At 47.3% G+C, this 22830-nt stretch overlaps 1 protein-coding gene across 1 annotated transcript in view; it reads left to right on the plus strand.

Moving 5' to 3' along the window:
* HMCN2 (hemicentin 2) overlaps positions 1 to 22830 on the plus strand; it is a 190529-nt gene that overhangs the window by 42710 nt on the left and 124989 nt on the right. Inside the window, 11 exon segments of the mRNA XM_006834988.1 lie at positions 8530 to 8701; positions 9349 to 9455; positions 10359 to 10479; positions 12805 to 13068; positions 15323 to 15467; positions 15860 to 15981; positions 17857 to 18129; positions 19294 to 19435; positions 19807 to 19934; positions 21438 to 21551; positions 21774 to 21923. Of these exon segments, the coding sequence (XP_006835051.1) occupies positions 8530 to 8701; positions 9349 to 9455; positions 10359 to 10479; positions 12805 to 13068; positions 15323 to 15467; positions 15860 to 15981; positions 17857 to 18129; positions 19294 to 19435; positions 19807 to 19934; positions 21438 to 21551; positions 21774 to 21923 (1738 nt within the window).

A 22830-nucleotide genomic window follows, 5' to 3' on the forward strand; every position in this document is an offset into this window, starting at 1 on the left:
ACAAGTCTCCAGATCAGGCATATGCAGTTCTTTATCCTACAGCCTTACATTAGGGCTCTCTCTCTCTCTCTTTCTGTCTCTGTCTCTCTCTCTCTTTCTCTCTTTCTGTCTCTGTCTCTCTCTCTCTCTATGGAGTCCTGGTGTGGCGCTGCTGGTTAATGTGCTGGAATGCAAAGTCAGTTTGAACCACGGGCAGGTGGTTCAAGCTCACCAGCTGCATCTCAGAAACCCTATACAGGGTCACTATGGGTCAGAACCAACTCAGTGGCACTTAATAACAACAACAACAACTCTCTCTCTCTTTTTATATATATAGTTGTTGTTAAGTGCCATCGAGTCAGTTCTGACCCATAGCGACCCTGAACAGGGTTTCCGAGGCTGTAAATCTATACGGGAGCAGAAAGCCTCATCTTTCTCCCTCGGAACAGCTGGTAGTTTCAAACTGCTGACCTTGAGGTTCACAGCCCTATTCGTAACCACTACACTACCAGAGCTCCATATATATATGATTCCTGGTATGGTACTGTGGGTTAATATGCTGGACTGCAAAGTCGTTTGAACTGCAATGTTGGTGGTTCAAACTCACCAGCTGCTTCTTAGAAACCCTATACAGGGTTGCTATGGGTTGGAACCGATTCAGCAGCTCTTAACAACAACAACAACATACAGATATAGGAGTCCTGGTGTGGCACTGTGGATTAATGCATTGGACTGCAAAGTCGGTTTGAACCACGAGGTCGGCAGTTCAAACTCACCAGCTGCTTCTTGGAAATCCTATACAGGGTCACAATGGGTCAGAACCAACTCAATGGCACTGAAAAACAACAATAACATACACACACACACACACACACACAAATAAAACAAAACAGTTTGCCATTTTAACCATTTTTCTGCACACAATTCAGTGACATTAACTACGTTCATCATGTGCTACCCTCTCCACTATTTTCAGAAGTTTTACATAACTCCAAACAGAACCTCAAGGCCTCTTCAACAGTACCTCCCACCTAACCCTGTCACCTCCCCGAGTCCCAACAACAAGCTGTTGTCTCAATGTTTATTTGCTTATTCTAGATAATTTCGTATACATGGGAATCCTACAGTTTTTGTTCTTGTGTGAAGCTGCACACATTGTATGCTCTCTTCTGCACACCTACTGTGTGCCAGGTACAGCTGTAGGTGATTTGCGTGGAGGAGGTAGTCACTGAAGCTTAGTTTCCAGTGACTTTGTAAATTTAGATTTTTCCAGTTGGTGCATCACTAGTGCCAGGAGCCCCCTTCAGAGTGTCAGGTTATCTAAAGGAAGGTGAAGACCCTCCTCTTTCCCACTAGCGAAAAATTAGAGTCCTGGTTTGGTGCTGTAGGGTAAGCACTCAACTGTAAGTTTGGCTTGAACTGCAAGGTTGGTGGTTCAAACTCAGCAGTGGCTCCTTGGAAACCTTATACAGGGTCACTATGAGTCAGAACCGACTTGACAGCACTTAACAACAACAATCATCTTTAAACAGATGGGTCCCTGATGGAGGTAGGCAGTGTGATCCTTGAGACTATTCCAAAGGTGCGCAGTTCTGATCAAGATTTAGATAGGTCCATGAACCCTCTTGTCCCAGTGTAGCATCCCACAGGCTCTTCCCAGCTCACAGGCAGCTCACAGTGTGGGCACCATCCCAGCAGTGAAAGTGGGGACTGGGCCAGAATTGTTGGAAAGCCTGTAGCATTTTCTGGGTCTGGAGAAGTCCTCTCTGTCTTATTGTTAGGAGGGCACTTCTCATTCTGCACCACACCAGCCCAGACAATTCTGGGACTTGGGAACCCTCCCATGTCTAGCACCAGCAGGTACAGATATTCCCCAAATCAACTGTGGAAAAGGTGAACACCTTCTAAGACAGTAAAGGGGGCAGGGGAACTTCTGACCAGGTGTTTCCAATGAACTGATAAGGGAATGCAGACACAAGAATGATTTCTTTCTGGACCTGCCCCAAAGGGAAGCTGTGAGGTGGAGTGGTTAAGGCTTGGACTTAGGGAAAGGTGACTGGCTTCAAATCCCAGCTCTGCCACCTACTTGCTGTGTGACCGTGAACACAGTGCTTTACTTCTCTGGCTCTGGTTTTTTGTGTGCACACTTGATGGATGAGAGCTGCTGCCTTGGTAGATGGTGATGAGGATGAAATTATGGAATCAGACGCCCTAGTGAGAGTTAGTATTTGCCATAACTCCATCTCCCCATGCTCTGTGTGGGCTTGGAATATCCCCCCAGTTCCATAGAAGCCCCCTGATGAGTAGGAGTTCTCTAGATAAGGTTCTCTGAACAGGAGGTCTGGATGAGTATCTAGGGGTCTGAGCTGGTGAGGGACAGAGTCTCAGGATTGTGTTCTTCCTCTGACTCGTCATGTCAAGCTTCCTGACACAGGGACCCAAGATCTTGACCCCTCAGGTTTCTGCTCTGCAGCTCTTAGGTCCATTTGGCCTTCGAGCTCCCCTCTTTTTTTTTTTTAAAGTTTTTATTGTGACTAATGTGATCATTTACATGGGAGAATGTTAGCTTTACATTCATCCTATCGTATAGCGTTTCATTGCCATGATTACCATCCCCTCCATGCATCATCAACCAACCAAAGGGTATATCCCACAAGCCTGCCCCCCAGTTGACAGCACACAGGGCCTTTCCCTCTCTGGGTCTAGAGTCCCCAGCTGCTCCATCTCTCCACGTCATTGTTTCTGCCTCCATCTCTGGTGTCACTATTTCTCTGGGTAGGGTCCCGCGCTCCGCTCTTCTCCCTTGATGGTCCAAGGGACCTCTGCTCCTGGACTGCATAGTCAATCACTCCTCTCCTTTTCACTGTTACATTTCCAACCCTCACAGTCAGTCCTGATAACAATTATTCACTATTGTACTACAAGAGTCCTATTCCCATCTCCTTTCATCAGCCCTACCCAGACAGATTGAATACTACTCAGTGGAGATTCTGCCTTCCTCTGCATCCTCTGGATCTAGGCTCCCTCTTGAAAGCTTGTAAGCCAGTTACTTCTTGCCTTAGTAGCCTCTCCCCCCCACCCCCCGCCATTTTGGGTAGCCAATGTCCAAGTTGCCCATCTCTGTCTACCCTGTGTACTGAGGTGGTGGAAATGATCCTCACTGTAAAGATTTGTTCCCTCTTTTGAGCTACGGCATCAATAGGTGTAGGCCAAGTTCATCAAATTGTATCAGATTATTCTTTTTTCCCCTCTTCTTTCTTCTAGTTGAATTCTGATCATCCAGCCATTAAAGCCAGGTCAAGTGGGTATTATCTGCAAGTGTGGGTATTCTTATGCATATGCCCTCACTTCTTATCAGCTGGATGCTTCACTCTCCACTGTAGTCCTCTGTGGCTATGTCACTGTCTCTGGGCCCAGGAGTCCCCAGGTCTTGCCATACTGCTGGCCAATCAGGTCTCCACCCGGTTCACAGGTTGGACTTACAAGCTCTCTTCTTTACTTCCTCAGCAACCTTGGCTGTCAAGTGCTCTGGGAGGAGCCCTAGGCGATGATTTATCTGTAGAACGGCGAGCAGCAGCCATCTGGCCAGGGCAGCAGTGCCAGATTCTTTCATTCCTTCCCCATCAACGACAGAGATGAGCCCTAATGCATCGCTGATTCCAGACCCCCCTTGTCCCGCTGACATCTGGAAGTCATTGCCATCGCCAAGTAAACATTAAGCTTGCCTAATGAAGTCTCTCTGCTCAGAAGGTTCCCTAGATTCTGCTCTAGAGCCCTGGGGGCATCATAAGGTCTAGAGGGTCTTGCCTCCAGGCCTGGACCTACAGGGCAAGTAGCTTTGCTGTGGGCAAGAGGGTAGGCCCTCAACTTTTGAATGGTGCTGTGCACGTAGGGTAAGCCCACCTTTTAGTGGGATCACTGGTATTCTGTCCTGTGTCTCAGTCCTCTTCTTGGTTCAGTAGCTTGAACTCCTTCCTGGGCATCTTCCCTGCAGCAGAACATCCTAGAACAAGCTTGTAGCTACAGTTGCAACACAGAAGCGGGTGTGACTTGTCAAGCTAATTGTTGACTTGTACTGCCACCACTTTTGGTAACTTTGCTCAGTTACAGTTTCTTCCTGGTCCCTGACAAGACCCAGCCCTGGGGAAAGAGGGCAGTAGTCATAGCTGCTACTTTGCTGTTGGGGGAGTTGTCTTGCTTAGTTGGCTAGTTTCTGCCCGACTTTCCAGCTGGGATTCCTTGGCGGCTGCGTCCTTCCAATCCACCCCCGCGTGGATGAAGTACCTTCTCCCCAATCCTCAACAATTGCAGGTGGGATCTTTTCAGAAGAAACATTATATAGAAAGTTAGGAAACACAAAAGAAGGAAGTAGTTCCAAGTTAAGCAACAGATGAGCTTTGAGAACACAGCATTCTTATCCTGTGATAGCTGAAGTTTAACCACAAATTTCCAGCTCAGTCTGAATTAAAAAAAAAAAAAAATCCCCCTAAATCTTAAGAAATCTCTAATTCATTTCTTTTCACCTTCTCTTCTAAGGAAGATCACATGGCAGGTAGAGCCAAAGAACTTTAATTTAGAACAAGAATGCAAAGATGTAGCATACGAGACATGATTTTCTAATCCCACACTCATGACAGACATCACTAATCAGTCACAGAGCTCTTTCTGATTGATGCTGAAAGCCTTGCATTTCTTCTAAGAATAGTATAGTACTTCAGGAAGCCATTCTCACTTGATTAGAGTTGACAAACATTAGGAATCCATTATGTTTGCTTAGATGTATTTGAAAATCGTGGCATACTTGTTCTTTAAAAATGACTGTTACTTAAAGATACTATGAAAAATTTCAAAGATAAAAAAAGTGAAAAAAGAATATGCCTACCAAGAGCTTCAAACCAGTTCACTCTAGTTTGACTCCCTGCTGAACATTTGTACTTGCGTGCCAGAGATACTGAATCAGAGTCTACATTTTATCAAGATCTCCAGGTAATTTTTATAGAGCCCCAGTTGATTCTTACGTATATAAAATAGACACAGAGACACACACAGGGGGAAGAGGAAGACAGACAATGGAGACAGATGGATCTCCAAGCACAGGAACTCTAATGACAGGAGCTCTAATAAACAAAGAAGGACGTCCCTCTAGGGTCACATCCTGAATTTGTACTCCTAGTCTCTTGACTATGAAAAAATAAATTTCTGGTCTTGAAAGGGATACTTGTTAAAATGTAGATTCTGACTCAATAGATTTGGGGTGAAATGCAAATTCTTCAAATTTTCACCAGGTCATCAAACTGGAATGAATCAGTCTGCAGCCCTGCTACCCGCTGGAGTCAGCTATCATTCACATTTTTGCTCTGCTTGCTTCATCTACTTCTCTGTGTACATTTTGCTGAATCATGACACCTGTTTTTGTTATCTAGGCTGCTGTAATAGAAATGCTACAAGTGGGTGACTTTCAAGAACAGAAATTAATTTTTTTCACAATCAGAAGACTAGGAGCCCATATTCAGGGTGTGGCTCCAGAGAGAGAAGTCCTTGTTTGTTTATTTCCACTTCTAGCAACAACAGAACTCACACACACACACACACACACACACATACAGCCTACTGTTATCAAGTCATTTCCAACTCATAGCAACCTTATAGAAGAAAGTAGAATGGCTCCTCAGGGTTTCCAAGACTGTAAATCTTTACAGAGCAGATAGCCTCATCTTTCTTCTACAGAGCAACTAGTGGGTTTGAACCACCAACTTTGTGGTCCAATGATGAATGTATAGCACCACCAGGGCTCCTTATTTTAACTTCTAGTAGCTGGCAATCCTTAAAGTTCCTGGGCTTGAAGATACATTTTTCTCCATTGTCTGTCTTCCTCTTCCCCTGTGTGTGTCTTTTTAAAAATCTATTCTGTGCTTTTTATAATTCAGACATGATTACATTTATGACCCTCTCTAGTCTGGTGGCGTAGTGGTTACAAATTGGGCTGGTAACCTCAAGGTCGGCAGATCGAAACTACCAGCCATTCCACGGGAGAAAGATGAGGCTTTCTGCTCCCGTAAAGATTTACAGCCTCGGAAACCCTGTGCAGGGTCACTATGAGTAGGAACTGACTCCATGGTACTTAACAACAACAACAACTAGTCTGGTATGACTTCATTAACATAATGAAACAAAACCCCTATTTCTATGCAGGGCCATATTTACAGATATAGGAGCTAGGATTTTAATATATATATTTTGGGAAACACAGTTCAATTCATAACACTTTATTCATAAATAGTTCAGCCTGAATCTTAAAAAAACAAAACTCAGATACAACTACAGTGTCATCTAGTAAAATGAAGAATTGTTTCCTAATACCATCTAATTCTCAGCCCACATTCAAATTCCCTAATTGTCCTCAAAATGTCTTTTTACTAAACCGGGTTTAATCAAGGATTGTACATTTCATTGGGCTGTTATGTCTATAAAAGCCTCTCAAATCGAATGCAGTTCATCTTTCCTTTTTTTTTTTTATTCCTCAATGACATCACCTTGTTGAAGAGACATTGATTTATATAATGTCCTGTGTTCCAGATTTATCTCATTTTTTCCTTATGGAGTCATTAAGTTGTTTTTGTCCTCTTTTTTTGTTTCCTATGTCTCCCCTAACCTAGGACTTATATAAAAGGACTTACTGGGAAGAGGCTAACATTTTTGTCAGGAATACTTTATAGTAGGTGCTGTGTGCATTTTCTTTTGCATCACACAGGAGGCAAATAATGCCCGATCATCATGCTATTAATGATGATAAGTTTGATGACTAGGTTAAGGTGGTGACAGGCAGCTCTGTAAATTGTAAAGCTATGTGTCTCCCTTTATTACTCAACTGGTCTGTGGAGTAATGCACTGGCTCCCTGCAGACACCCAGGACCCCATCCACCTTTCCTCTAATGGCTTTAGCAGCCAGTGTGGAACCTTGGCTGAAACAATTATTTCATTAGGAATTGCAAAATGATGATTTCCTAATTTCATCATTCTTTCCACATTTATTAGCTGGCATTCTTCCATGATGAAGAGCTTTGGCTCAACAAAAGGGATGCTTTGGTTTCTCCGAAGGACAAGCCCTCTTGAAAAGGCAGGGAGTATTCAGTTCTTTCTCTTTAATTCAGAAGTCATCACAAAGAGGTTTTTTTTGTTTTTGGTTATGATTTGTTTTGGATTTTGAGTTCTCTTTTTGAGTATCCTATGGACACATGGAGTATATAATTGCAGTCATTCTTCTTTTTGTAGGGGGCAAGGGATCAGGGGGACTCATGTTGTCCCAGTGTAGCCAGCAGGCGCTCCTTTTACTTTCTAAGTCTTTTTGATTTGTTATGTGCCATGGAGTCAGTTCCGACTCAGCGACCCTGTACAGAGTTTCCGAGGCTGTAAATCTTTACAGGAGCAGAAAGCCTCATCTTTCTCCTGCAGAACAGCTGGTAGTTTTGAACTGCTGACCTTGAGGTTCACAGCCTGATTTGTAACCACTATGCTATCTTTGAGTACTTCCTTGCTTTATGGAAAATTTAATTTTCTCAGGTTTACCTTGAAATTTTCCTGTCCCATACTGGAAATCAGCCATTTCTCTAAGGAACCTAAGTTTATTTTAGTGAGGAATGGTATTATAAAACTAGGATGTGAATACTAGGAGTGGTCATTAATATTGGCATATTGGCGTGTCATTGCTTCTAGGTGTGTACATATATGCATATTGAAGTCCATGATAAGGATTTGGAGAAACAAAATTTTGTGCTCAATCAGATACTATCTTAGATTGTTTCAAGGGTTGTTAACATGGGGTCATGGGCTCACATGGTCTTGGAGTCATGAGGTGCTTTTGAGAGTTTAAGAGCCCCTTAAAATCACACCTAGGGAGAGGACCCTTAGCTTTTATTTGATTCTCAAGAGGAAACAAGATTTTAGATTGAGCAAGCAATAATATAAATCCAGGTTTTAAGATTTCTCAGCATTTTGAAAACCAGGCCACTAATTCCTCTCCTCATCTTTTGTGAATTTGGGAAGAGATCCTGAATGACTTTGTAGTAGATTCTCAAGGCTCAGCTTCAAAAGCAAGGTGCCTGGGCAGGGATGGGGGAGAGGCATAGTCTGAGACCCCTTGGTTGGTAAGCATGAACTACATGCCCTGAAGGCATCACAAAACTTTCTTGGAGGAAGTGATGGGTAAAGTAGAAGTTGGCCAGATGAAGAAGGTGGGAAGAGGCTACTCAGCCAAGAAGCACCCTCTTGTTTCTTCCCTGAGCTGAGGCCTCTCAATGCTTTGAATCTAATATCACAACTCAGAGCCTACAAAACCAGAAGGGTAAGAACATATGAGTGGGGCCTGGTGTAGGCAATGGGGATTGGTGTGGCCTTCATTGATCAGAATCTTAAACACAACCTTAAAACCCATGGGAAACTGGATTCTACCAGCAGCTGGCAGCCAGTTAAGGACCCCACCTTGGATGGACCAGACACAAGCAAGAGGTTATGGGCACCTGCTGGCATCAGCTAATTGTACCTGTCTCCCAGGTGCTGAAGTGGGTGGAGTCAGCGATCCAGGCCTCTAAGGTGCACCTGCTGTCCACAGACCATGAGAAGGAGGGCGAGCACATGTGGAGGATCCCCTTTGACTCTAGTCTGAAGGAGGTCACTGTCTCCTTGAGTGGGCCAGGGCCTGAGATCGAAGTCCGTGATCCGCTGGGTATGTGTTGCCCCTTGGTGGGCCTCCTCTTTGACTCTGAGACTGATTTAAGAGCTTCATTAGAACAAGAAAGACATCCAGTATAGCAGGAGTTCAGACACAAGCTCCAGGAACAAGGCAGGTTGGAGGGACTCCTAGGGGAGGGTCAAGAGGGCCAGGGCACCCTTGGTGGGTCAGAAGGCAGATAGACAAGTAACAACCAAGCAACAGCAACGAAAATAATGTCAGTCCCTGGAGTCCCTGGGGTGTCTCACACATTACCTGTGGGCTGATCAGAACAAGAATGAGCAGCACAATTTTAGGTGGGAAGCTGGGTTTCTGAGAAAGGGAGGTGACTTGTTAGGATCACTCAGCCAGGCATGGTCAATGTGATTTGGACCCAGTCACCTGACTCCACAAAGCTCTGAAAATATCATGAATATACAGATCTCAAAGTCAGCTGTACAGCTAGCACCTGGGGAGGGGTGATAGTGGAGCACAGAAGGGGGTGGAATGTGAGGACCACCAAGGGTCAAAGGCCCTCATGTCTTCCTCCAAGAAGCCTGAGGCTGATGTATGGTTGACCAAGGGCTTTTGGGGGTAGGGTGGGGGCCCTTATCACCCATAAAAAAGGGTTGGGGACTGAGCAGTCCTTGGGGCTTCTGCAGGGAGGATCCTACAGAAGGATGAGGGTCTCAACATGCTCCTCAATATCCCCGACTCGGCCAAAGTGGTGGCCTTTAAGCCTGAGCATCCTGGGCTGTGGTCCATCAAGGTAGGCATTACTGGGTTGGGGGAGACACTTGACTGAACTGTGGCGCCTTCTCCCTCCTTCTTGCTCTGGGGTCTCTGGGGCCCAGGGAAGCTGAGCTATGGGGTGGTGATGTCTAAAGTTTACCTGTCAAAGTAAAGGGCCAAGAACAAAAGGAGGGGCATTCTGTTTGTACCAGTGAGCAGGACCTATGTGGTAACTGTTAAGGACTTGGAGGAACTTGAGTGTCCAGAGGTAAGTGACCAAGCTGGTTTATGGCTTAGAACCATCCTGTGAAGAATGCACAAAAGAAACCAGGGTGGCTTTGGAAGAATGATTCAGAGGGACAGGGATGACAGAGGAAGCAGGGCCTACTCTAATCTGCAAGGTGCTGGAAGCCAAGCACTGGGGACAGGCTTGGCTCCTGGCGAGGAAGGCCTCTAGGGCGAAGCATCCCAGTATGGGGCATGTGGCTACTTTGGAAGGAGGTGAGCAACTGCTGATTGGAAAACGTTTACTGAGCACCTCCTGGGGACCAGGCACTGTGCTAGGGCCTGCAGATAAGGTATCAGCATTAACCATCTGCCTTCCTTTCAAACCCTCAACTTCTTTTACCTATGAGCTATACAAGCCAGTGGGCAGGCAAAACAGAGGGTTAGATATGCAGAGGGACAGGCAGGGCCTGCAGAAACAGGAGAGAGCTGGAAAGGTAGGCAGATTCAAGATCCTTACTCAGGATAGTGTTGTGAGCTAGGGAGTGTCATACTGGACCCCAAGGTGCAGGTAAGTTGTCCACTTGTCTGTAAAGGCTGTTCCTTGAGTGTAGCAACCTCTCACAGCCCAGAGTTTGATCAGGTTGACCACCTCCTCTCATAGGGCTGGGGTGCTGGGGCTGGATCCTCTGGTGATGACGAACACCTGTTCTAGGTCTACAGCAGCGGCCGTCACTCTGTGAGGATCACAGGCATCAGCAACATCGACTTCCGAGCCGGTTTCTCTACTCAACCCTCTTTGGACCTCAATCACACCATTGAGTGGCCCTTACAAGGTACTGAGGTCCTGGCCCTGGAGGTGTGCTGAGTTACCTTCTGAAGAGATAGGACTTGACTTTGGGAAGTGATGGGAGCTCAGGGTCTGGCTTGGGCTGTCTGTGTGTGACTATGGGCACAGCAGAGGCTAAAGCCAGACCATTTCTCCCACATCAATCATGTCAACTGAGTTTTATCAGCATCACCTCCATCAGCCCCAGCCCACACAATTTGTCCTTAACACATCTTCTCTGCAACCAAAGGTCTCCAGAACCTCTGCACTGTCCCCCTTATTACTGAGTTTACACCTTCCTCTCTATTCTTTCATTTCTTCCTTCTTTGTTTATTGTGGATATATATAACAAAACATTTGCTATTTCAGCTATTATTGCATATAATTCAGTGACATTATGTTTCCCATGCTGTGCAACCACCAACACTATCCATCACCATATTTCCATCCTCCTAAACAGAAAACCAGAATCCTGATGTGGCACTGTACGATGAAGCACTGGACTGAAATGTTGGTTTGAACTGCAAGGTTGGTGGTTCAAACTCACCAGCCGCTTCTCAGAAACCCTATACAAGGTGGCTATGAGTCGAACCCACTTGACGGCACTTACCAACAACAACAACAAATAGAATATCACTGCCCCTAAGTCATAACTCCTACCTGCCCTTGGTGATCATTAACAAACTCTGAACTGTACTTCCCCTTTCTTTTTGTCAAAACTTGTATGTCAGAAGTCCCAAGTTTTCTAATAAATGCTATGTTAGTTGAACAAAATAATATTAATAAGAATACTAATAAGCATGGGGTCCCCTGCCTTATACAAAGGAATGCATCTCCTGGTGGGCACTTAGATTCCCCAGGAACTGATGAGGGTTAAGGTAGCCTGGGTGGATGCTGGAGTTGGAGGCACAGTGTCTTGCGTTTCCTGACTGAAACTGCCCGGCTGGATCTGAGGATGCCTGAGTGCCCTGTTCCTGCTCCACACCAGAAAATACCATCTGATGGGCAGATCAGGGGTCCCAACTTGGGGTTTGGAAAAACACAGTTCTCCATCATGGGGCCACTTGGCAGAATTTGCTGGAACAGTAGTTCAGAAAAGGGCTGGAAGGAACCTGCCCTTGGACCACTAGTGACCAAGGGTGAAGTGTATCAAACTCTTAGATCATTCTTTTGAACTTGTAATCTGTAATGTCTGCTATTCTTGTCAGCCCTAGTTGGTTTTCCTTAAAGTTAAAAGGGGGCTAAGGTTGTTTAGTCAATAGCAACTATAAGAGAAGCAGAGAAATGTAGGCCCTTTTCTAAAATCAGCCTTGCAGAGAAAAAGAAATCTTTAAATGCAGTACTAGAGTGGGGATAGAAAACTGAAATGCACCCATGACCAGTCCCCTGTGGAAGTGGGTGCTGGGAGCCAAGTGACCCTCCTTTGCAATTCTGCTTTTTCATGGAGATGGTGGGTCCAAGACAATTTTATAAAGAGAGCCAACAGGGTGACAGCAGTGATGAACAGTGACTGATATTTGACACCAGGGCTGAGGGAATGGAGGCGGCTATGCTAATTTGACAGTGAATTGACCACAGGGAGTGGGTTGTCACAATGTGGTCCTGGAGGCCTAAGATGGACACATTTCAATGTTCAAAAGAATTTGGGCATCTAGATTTTTATGTGTACTTTCCAGTTTGTACAATGTATCTTCAAAAAATTTAAGGCATTTTGTGGACCTAACCAACCGTATCCACAGGTCTCAGGTTTGTGATCTCTGAGAGAGAGAAGAATAACTGTCTGAAAAGATAGAGACTTGACAAAAGTTCCAAAACCAACTAAGGAAATTATGAAACTGGAGTCCAGTTCCATTTATCATAGGATAGTGTGAAAAGTATCACATTTACATCCAGATAGGAAAATCAAAGAGAAGTGGAGCCTTGAGGATGGGCAGAAGTCAGAGCCTCAAACTAGGGTGTGTATCTTATCAGAGGCTGTTCCCAGAAGTTTTCCTGGTGGTGGCCAACCCCCAAACAAATGGTGGTGGAGAGAAACGTCCCTTTCAGTTCTGCTCCATGAGAGATAGAGTCTGTGGAGATGGAGGAAATGCAACCATTTGCAAAGCATGGCCTGATGGCAGTGGTGTGTCAGGACCATGGACAGTAACAAGGGCCCCTCTATACTTATTGTACCCCTGGCATTATCTGGAACAGGGCAGAGAAGGCAAGGGAGTGGGTGAAAGAGGGCCAAGAAGGCTGGGTCCTTCAGTTGTGGCCCTTAGGCCCCTGCTTGGGGAGGACTATGGAGACCACCACAGATGCCAGTACCTCTTCCCTCACCTTTCCTCTGCAGGAGTGCCCATCTCCCTGGTGATAAACTCCACGGGCCTGCAGGCACCAGGCCGTCTAGACTCGGTAGAGCTCGCCCACAGCTCAGGACGGTCCCTCCTGACTTTTCCCACAAAGCTCCTCTCCAATGAATCTACCCATCAGTTGTGGGGTGGGCCATCCTTCCAAGCCCCCCAGGAACGTTTCTACCTCAAGGTGAAGGGCGAGGACCATGAGGGAAACCCACTCCTTCGTGTCTCTGGAGTTGCGTACAGTGGGGTGGCTCCAGGTAAGTGGTTGACTTTTTTATTTTCCAGCCCAGCGGGCTCCCTTGGAAGCCCACCTCTTCGTGGAATGCTTCCTTGATTATATTTATATCAGCAAATGTTTGTTTGTTAAGTTACATATTCCTTGCAAGTCATTATGCTAAATACTGGAGATACTTCAGATGTGGTCCTCATTTCAAGGACTTAGTCATCCATCCATTCACCTATCCAACATTCATTTTTAGTATCTACTATATACTGTGTGTCCTGGTGTGGCGCTGTGAGTTAATGTGCCAGACTGCAAAGCTATTTGAACTGCAAGGTCCGTGGTTCAAACTCACCAGCTGCTCCTTGGAAACCCTATACAGGATTGCTATGGGTCGGAACCGACTCGACGGTACTTAGCAACAACAACAACAACAGCAGCAGCAGCAACAAATATATACCAGCCGTGGTGTTAGGCATTGGAGACACAGAAGACATCATCATCATTATTCTTATTATCAGGGGAATATTTATTCTAGCAACCATTTTTGAGAACTGCCCATAGGTCAGTCTTTGCCATGCGCTAACTCACTGAATGCTTGCAAATCTCATTTTATAGACCAGCAAACGGACACCACTCACCTTGCAGGGCTACTCTGAGGTTTCCTCAAGCTAACACACATCATAAGACAGCACACAGATGCTCAGAGACTCACTCAGACTGTGGGAGTTTGGACTAGGGCACTTTACACATGGCAGCCGTAATTTGCCATCTTTCCACCCACTCCCCTCTCTTCTTCTGGAGGTGACCTGGGAGGAGCTCACACAGGTGGATGTTACTGACATTTTCTTTGTCAGAGGTCTCCATGAGGTCTCCTCTGTCCACCTCAGAAAGGGATAGAGGGAGGGAAGACGCCCCTCTTCTGGGTAGCTCTTGAGGGGGTTTTGAGGACCTGGGTGGGGTAGGGCAGGTCTGAGTGGGGAAGTTGGGATCCATTTTTTTACATCCTCCTGCTGAGATGCTTGGGCCTCTTTTCCTTTGGTCTTTGCAACTTTGGGGAAGAATTTTCAGGAAGGAGTTTCAGAAGAGAAATAATAGTCTTTACTTTCTCTCCCCCATCCTTTCAACTCTGGCTTTTAGTCTCCACTTCAGCTCTAGATAAAAGAGGAGGGATGTGGTTTAGGCCTTTGCTCTTTCCTAACCCTCTATGTCTGGGAGGCTGGAAGCTTGGTTTGGAGGCGTAGGTCCTGAGTTTGAAGATATGGGCCTGTGGTCTCTGAGCCCTTTCGGCTCATGGAAAGCAGGGAACCCAAACTGGCTATGCTGTGTGTGGGTGAGTGGTGACAGCTTTGTACTACATTGAGGATGTGGCTAAATGGTTTGACACCCGTCTCCCAGGGGATGTGGCAGGGAGCCTATAGCATGATGTCACTGCCTTCCTCCCCACTCCCAGCTTAGTGCTTTGAAGAGGTCTGGCGCATTGTCTCAGCCTTGGAGCATCTCTGCACTGGAGAGGGGAGAGGACAACATAAGAAGTTGACTTCAGGCCTGAGGGGTTACCCAGTGAGACACTCTCAGGCTGCAGTTGACCCCGTGGTGGAGTTTCTCAGACCTTTCCACTGAAGTAATTCCAACAGCCAACGAAAGCAAATGTGTCATCCCAAGTCCAAGTATCGAGGAGGGAGGCAGCAGTGTCTGATGGGGGCCCCAAGGGGCTTATTATGCTGTGAGATTTAACTGAAGTCTTTCATTTTATCTTAAAAATGTGTGTGAATTTTGCCTTCGCAGTCATGCCTCAATGATGTTTATTGTCAAAAATTTAAAAAGGGGACCCTCCAGGCTGCCAAGCAGTTGCACAGCCCCGCCTGCACCCCTGGCGAGCTGGATCACAGCCTGGGTAGTATTTCATCAGCTTTCTGAATAGGTCTAACTTCTGTGTTAAACACACTTGAATAACTGGTGACCCAGAGTCACGAATAGACTTGTCCATCTGGCCAGTCTCATAAACTAGAAAGTAATACCAGCTTCAGTTGATGGCGCTTCCCATGTGTCATGCATCATGCCAAGTCCTTCCATGCATCCTTTCTCACTCGTTCCCAGAACAGAATGAGGTTAGTACTGTGATTACTCCTGTTTCACAGAGGTAGAAACTGAGGCTTAGCCAGGTGAAGCAATCTGTTCAAGATGGCCACTAAGTGGTGGAGTCAGCGCTTGAGTCCTGTGGTTTTCTGGCTCTGGTTCCTCCATACAAATCTCTGTGAGGAACCCTGAGTCTTAGTCCTTGCCTGCAGGCACCCCATTGGTCAGCATGCCCCCCAGGATCCACGGCTACCTACAGCAGCCCCTGCTTGTTTCCTGCTCTGTGCATAGCGCCCTCCCCTTCAAGTTGCAGCTACTGCGAGATGGAACCAAGCTTGGCGAGGAGCGGCACTTCCAGTGAGTGGCCAGTATCTGGACCCTGACATCCTGGCCTGGAGGGATCTGAGGGGAGTGAGTGATGGGAGAGGGATCTTAGGAAAGCCATAGGCCTTCCTCTGCCTCTGGAAAATGCAGTCCACACAGGGCCTGGCTTATGACAGGACTCCATGGGGGTCAGGGCAGGAAGGACCCTCTAAGACCCTCCCCTTTGGAGAGAAGTCCACAGCTCAGAGAGGGGAAGGAGCTTACCCAAAGTCATGCTTGCTGATCATGAAATTTGCAAGGTCTTGATTGCCATCTCTTTTTAGCTAGCCTTACAGAGAATTTGGGGTCTCTCTTGTCCTTGAGGGGTATATGAGACTTGGGGGGATCAGTGTGATTGTGTGTCTTCTGTTGTTCCCTGTTCACAGGGCATCAGGAAACAGCAGCTGGGAGATCCCACGGGCCTCCAAGGGTGAGGAGGGGACATATGAATGCACGGCAGTCAGCAGGGCTGGGACTGGACGAGCAAAGGCCCAGGTTGTCATCACAGGTCTGTCTTTTGAGTTCCTCCAAGTCCTCCTTCCCACCTCTAGCTAGATTCTTCTCTCTCGGATTTACTCCTGGGATGGCCCCATCCATGTGACAGTGTGCCAGCCAACCAACTGCTGGGACTATCCACCATCCAGAGTCTGGCTCTGCCTGCCTGCAGGCCCCCCATTGGGGTCTGTCTACCCTAGGAATGGCCTGTGGGTCTCAGTTCAAGTAAGGTTTAGAACTCTGGTTCTGGTCATGCCCACCCCACCAGCCTTAACCCCACCCACCCCTGACTTCTTGATTTGGACTTTGGGGTGTGGCTGACCCCAGGTACTTTCAGGGATCTTGCTGTCCCATGCCCCTCATCCCCTCCAGATTCTCACTCAGGATGGTGGCATTAAGCTCTGGGAAATTGGAAGACTCCTATGTTGTTGTTAAGTGCCTTCAAGTCAGTTCCGACTCTTCACAACCCTGTCTGGCCTTTCTGAGGAGTGACTGTTGAGTTTGAACTGCCAACTTTGGAGTTCAAACTGACCAATGAAGTTGGTGTTTTATTGTAATCTCGTAAGTCTTGAAGAGAAGAAAAGGAACCTAACAAACTTGGAAAGATGAGCTACTCCACATTCCTTAGTTATAAAAAAGACACATGTTCCTTATAGAAAGGTTGGAAAAATATAAACAAGCAAAAAGAAGATCAAAATAATTTGTACCCCTTCCACTCTATAGCGATATCCTCAAAAGCATCTCCATGTAGTCCCTGTGTGTACTTTTAACAAAGATAGGATGATGTTATACTGACCAACAGCCTGCTCATCACACAACAATATGGTGGTAATGGTTATGTGCTGTGGAGTCGGTTCTGACTCACAGCCACCCTGTATAGGGTTTCCGAGACTGTAAATCTTTACGGGAGCAAAAAGCCTCATCTTTCTCCCATGAAACTGCTGATAGTTTCGAACTGCTGACCGCGAGATTAGCAGCCCGACTTGTAACCACTACACTACCTTACGCTACCAGAGCTCCTTACCCAACAATATAGAATGTCAATAAGTAAAATGTGCATGAATTAACAAAATTTTACCTTAAAAAAATAAATTATGAGCACAGAAAAGCAGAAGAGAATACTATAAAATGTATACATCCATTACTTAGATTTAACAATTATTAATATCTTAACAATGTCATTAGTAATTCAGCAGTAGAATTCTCACCATCAAGCGAGAGACCTGAGTTTGATTCCCGATCAATGTACCTTATGTTCAGCCACCATCCGTGCTTCAGTGGAGTTTTGTGTGTTGTTATGATATCAAATAGGTTTCAACAGGACTAAGACAGACTAGGAAAAAAGATCTGGTGATTACCTCCTGAAATGTTGTTTGGGTCCAGGTTATTCCTGTGTTGAACAATCACTCTTAAGGCTTTTTTCCTATCAAGATAGCAGTTTGCTTAGCTCTCCCTCATTTGAGACAGTGACCAGATTCTAAACTTTGGCTGTTATTCTGCGGTTTGCACAGAGTAGCTTTGTACACATTACATGTTCGCCCTTTTGGGTTAGTTCCAAGGCTTTATTCCCCAGGGTGGGATTATCGGCTCAGAGGATGTGAAGAGTGGTGGAGCACTTGTTTAATATTGCGGCTGGTGTTGGCATGGAAGGCACGCACATGCCACGCAGCCCTGGGAGGGTGTGATGGCAGGGGTAGAAGGAGCCCTCCCCAGGGTGGCGCCGTCCTTGGGATGGAGAACAGATGCTGGGTAACTGCTTTGTCAGCGACGTGTCCTCAGGGACATGGTGTATGTTGCAGCTTCCAGAGCTTGGACCCCACCAGGGCCTGCAAGATGGTTGCCCACTCTTGCCAATGCCTCAGACCCTCCTTTGCTCATATTTCTGCAGATCCCCCACCACAGCTGGTCCCTACCCCCAACGTGACTGTGTCACCAGGGGAGACTGCCACCCTGTCCTGCCAAGTCCTCGGTGAGGCACCCTACAACTTGACTTGGATTCGGGACTGGCGGGTTCTGCCAGCCTCTGTGGGCCGAGTCACCCAACTGGCTGACCTATCCCTGGAGATCAGTGACATCGTTCCTAGTGATGGCGGAAGGTACCAGTGTGTGGCCAGCAATGCCAATGGGGTCACAAGGGCATCCGTCTGGCTTCTGGTGAGAGGTGAGGCTCTTCTTGTTACTGCTGTTCCTATAATTCCACACATTACCTAGCATTTACCATAGAAGACATCAACCTCATTCCTCTGCCCCAGACTCATCTCTGGCAGACAACGTCAGCCTTTCCTGTGTTTTCTGAATTTGTAGGGAGAGAGGATTCTGTAGCCTCCTGTGACCACCTGTGCCAAAGTCTAGTGGTTCTCACTGTCTAGAAGTTCATCCTAATATCTAACCTGAGTTTCTACTATGAAACCAAAAACCAAACCAATTTATAGCAATTTATTGTTACAGGCCAGGCCAATTTCATCTTGCCTTGTCCTTTTCTCCTGCCATTGAGTGCCTCTGTTGCTCATTTTCTCAGTGTAGGGCAGGTATTATGATATTGGAAACTTGTGAAAGCCCAAGCAGGGGTTAAACCACAGCAACCAGATGGAGTGGAGGAAACAGTGGAAAAAACACTGCTCAGGGAGTTGGGAGATTCAGGTCATGGCCTCAAATCTATCCGGGATTTAGACAGATTCTCCATTTTAGGATCTTAGGACTCTCTTTCTCCAAGTGTGAAAATAAGAGTGTTGGAACAAGTTTCCTCTCCTATGGCAGTGATTCTTACTTGGCTGTGGCTACCTGAAGTATGTTGAGAAGGCATTGAGGCCATAGTCAGGCTCTGCAGGAAGGAGATCGGCTAGCGATGTCGGTCACAGGTGTGGGAGAGGGTGCACCTGCCAGTTCTAGATGAGATGGCTAAGACTCCTGTTTGAACCAGACACATCTGTTGTACTGTGAGCTCCAGAGAGCCCTTATAGAACATACATCTGGGTCCAATTCTGGGGCAGGCCTTGGGAACCACAGAAAGGTCCCTGGGGACCAGACAGAGCCATCTCAACCCTGACATCTTGAATCTCTCTGAGAAGGACTTCAGGCTGAGGGGCATTGGAAAAACTGCTGCCCCTATGACTTGAGAGGAGATGCTTTCTGTGACTGACTGCCTGAACCACCCATTTCCAGGGAAGCCACTGCTGGAGGGATCAGGCCCTGTGGGCATTTGCTTTTTCTGTCTAACCCATCTGTGGACACAGGAAAAGGGGAAGGGGCTGGGTCTGGGTTCCTGGGATGATGGGCCAGCTGCTCTGACGAGCTCTTCCCTGCCTGTCTACTCTTTGGACCGCAGAGGCCCCACAGGTCAGCATCCACACCAGGTCCCAGCGTTTCTCTCAGGGTGTGGAGGTGAGGGTCAGCTGCTCAGCCTCTGGGTACCCCACACCCCACATCTCCTGGAGCCGAGAAGGCCATGCCCTGACAGAGGACAGCAGGTGAGGGCCCAGGACACAAGGATCCCAGGGTACCTGGGCCATGTTACCTCTGTGGGAGTTGGATGGGAGAGTTACATTTGCCTCGCCTTCCCCATGGGATTATTTGAGTCTCAGGAACATCAAGAGACAACAATGGCTCCTGAGACTGATGGATCCATGCAGGCTGGTGACCTTGGACAAATCCTGTCACCTCCCTGAGCCTTGTGAATGAGCTAAGGCAATGTATGGAAAGGGCCCAGCCGAGAGCAGAATAACAGTCAGTGGAGAATTTGGTTACTGGGGATGTGAGTGCATTTGTTATTAGTGATGGTTGTAGAACACCCTCTTGTGTGACCTGCTGTGGGACTTGTTTTTTTATGGCATGACTCCAGAGTCCTTGTGGATGCCCAGGGAACACTGATCATTCAGGGAGTGGCTCCTGAAGATGCTGGGAATTACAGCTGCCAGGCTGCTAATGAAGTTGGCACAGACAAGAAGACTGTCACTCTGTACTACACAGGTACTCGGGACCTTCCCCTCCGTTCCTCCCCGTCTCTTCCTCTGTCCCTCCTGCTCTCCACAAATCTTTATTGAGCAACTACTACTACAAGTCTATATGCCAGACACTGAGGTACAGCAATGAACACACAGACTCGGTTCAGATGGAGCCTGTGCTTAACAGGGGAGGCAGAAAACAAACAGGCAAATCGATAACTCTGTGAGATACCAAACCCAAGGCCACAGTGACCTGGCTCTGGCTCATAGTGACCCTGAGTTTCTGAGACTGTAAATCTTTACAGAGGAGTGGCTAGTGGGTTTCGACCACCAATCTGTGGTTAGCAGCCCAGTGCCTAACCCATAGCACCACTTGTTGTTGTTGTTGTTAATTGCCGTCGAGTTGATTTTGACTCATAGTGACCCTGTATAGGGTTTCCGAAGAGCAGCTGGTGAGCTTGAACCGCCGGCCTTGCAATTCAAACGGCTTTGCAGTCTGGTGCATTAACCCACAGCACCACTGTTGTTGTTGTTGTTAAGTGCTGTAGAGTTGATTCCGACCCTGTACAGGGCTTCCAAGGCTGTGAATTTTTATGGGAGCAGAAAACCTCATCTTTCTCCTGTGGAACAGCTGGTAGTTTGGAACTGCTGACCTTAAGGTTCGCAGCTCGATTCGTAACCACTACGCTACCAGAGCTCCTTAGGGCACCTTAATTTAATAAGATGCTTTATTTTTCCCCCTTCCAATCGTTATTGTTGTTAAGTGCTATGGAGTCGATTCTGACTCACAGCGACCCTGCATAGGGTTTCTGAGGAGCAACTGGTGAGTTTGAACGACAGAGCTTGCAGTTCAAACTGACCTTGAGGCTAAATGCTTATTCTATGACGCACATCATTATTTTATCTTTATTTTATTGTGAACTGAGTGAAGGACTGCAGAGCAGATCATCAGTTTTCCATTCGACAATTCATACTCATTTTGTTTCATCTCATTGATTGCAGTCCTCTCAATGGGACATCAAGTCTCCTACTTCCTGTGTTTTGTTTCCATTCCTCCTTCTCCTTCTTTTCTAAGGTTTCTGAGATCCTTTCTGATGGCAAAGACCCTCTGAAGAGAATAGAACAGGGTGATGTGAGGGTGGGGGTGAGTGGGAAGTGGCTCTGAGGAGGTGAGCTATGGACAAAACAGTATTCCAGACAGAGGGACAGGCAGGCACAGGTCTTGAGGTGGGAATGGATCTGGTGTGCTCCAGTGGTTTCAAGGAGGCTGAGGTGAAGTGAGTGGAGATGGGATGAGGGGTGGGTGTTTGGGCACCTTCTAGGGTATTCCAGGTTCAGTGAGTATCAACAGGGAGTTATTGAGAGGGGCTGGTCAGGAGAGTGACTCATTTAAGGTCTAAAAACCTGGCTGTGTTTGTCCCTGATGGGTGGGGGTGGGGAAGAGGCTCTTCCTCTCTCACCTCAGGTCTGGTCCTAAATTCCCCATACAACACTCCCGCCCCCCCCCGCCCCCCCCATATACACACAGACCCACCATCAGTCTCTGCTGTCAGTGCTGTGGTGCTCGCTGCCGTTGGGGAGGAGGCTGTGCTGGAGTGTGAGGCATCGGGGACGCCTCTGCCCCGGGTCATCTGGTACCGAGGTACGCTAAGTGGGAGGAGGCCTGGGGAATTGTCTGCTGGGGCTCTGGGAATCAGCTCCCCAGAAAGGTCATTGTGAGGCTGGACAGTTCCAGTGTTGACACAGAGGAGCCTGGTCTCATGGACCCACAGGAGCTGGGGGCGTCAGGTCTCAAGTAGCCTGACACCCTGGCCTCCTACAGTGACCTCCAACCTGTCCCAGTGCTTTCTTATCTTTGGTTCAGGGCGTCATGAAATGATTCTGGCCCCGGAGGACCTCAGCTCCGGGATGCTGCGGATCCGGGCAACTCAGGAGAGGGATGCTGGTGTCTATACCTGCCGAGCTGTCAATGAGTTGGGAGATGCCTCTGCACAGATCCGTCTGGAGGTTGGATGTGAGTGTTCCCCTTGCTCCCACCTTTCCCACCCTTGCACCCCCTTCAGCTCTGAGCCCTGCCTCTGAGAAGGAAGAGAATTCCACTGCATATACTGCCAAAATGGAGTCTGCATCATGCGGCTCCAAAGCATGTAGCTACAAAAGGTGATTGGAGAAGCAGCCATGTACGAGTTTGCTCTTGTAACAAATGGTCACAAAACACTGTGACTGAATAATACATACTTGTTATCTCACAGGTTCTGAGGGTCAAGAACCAGGGTGCGGCTTGGAGGGATGGTGTTGGCTCAGAGTCTCTCACAAGACTGCATCAGTATGCTGGCAGGGACTGCAGCCATCGGAAGGCTGGACGTGGGCTGGAGGAGCCACTCCAAGCTCACTCACATGGTTGTTGGCAGACGGCTTCAGTTCCTTGCCACGTGGGCTTCTCCATAAGGCTACTCATGACATGGCTTCTCTCAGAGCTAGTTACGAGAGAGAGAGAGATAACTCGGGATTGAAACCACCATTTTTTGTAAACAGTCAATCTTGGAAGTAATATACCATCCCTTTCCTCCAAGTTCGTACAACAACCCTGGTACAATGTGGGAGGGAAAACCCAAGGGTGAGTTCTAGTCTTGACTCTATCACTTACCATCTGCCTGCTTTGTTCAAGTCAGTGAGCCTCAGTTTCTCCATCTGTAAAATGGAGCTGACCATTTGTCCTCCCTCACCGGGTTGCTGTGAGGGGTAAATGACATGGGGCAGAAAATGCTTAGCACAGGGTCTGACCATAGTGTGGGCTGGATGAACCAGAGGGTTGTTGTCTCCTTTTTGCCACTCTGGAGCTTGGATTTTTCCAAGGCTGATGTGTGACCTTGTCTGTGATTCCTGTGATGTCCAAGCACTAGGCTAGATCCCAGGCACTG

This window comes from Chrysochloris asiatica, unplaced genomic scaffold (assembly GCF_000296735.1).
Source record: "Chrysochloris asiatica unplaced genomic scaffold, ChrAsi1.0 scaffold00014, whole genome shotgun sequence".
In the NCBI taxonomy this organism is placed as follows: domain Eukaryota; kingdom Metazoa; phylum Chordata; class Mammalia; order Afrosoricida; family Chrysochloridae; genus Chrysochloris; species Chrysochloris asiatica.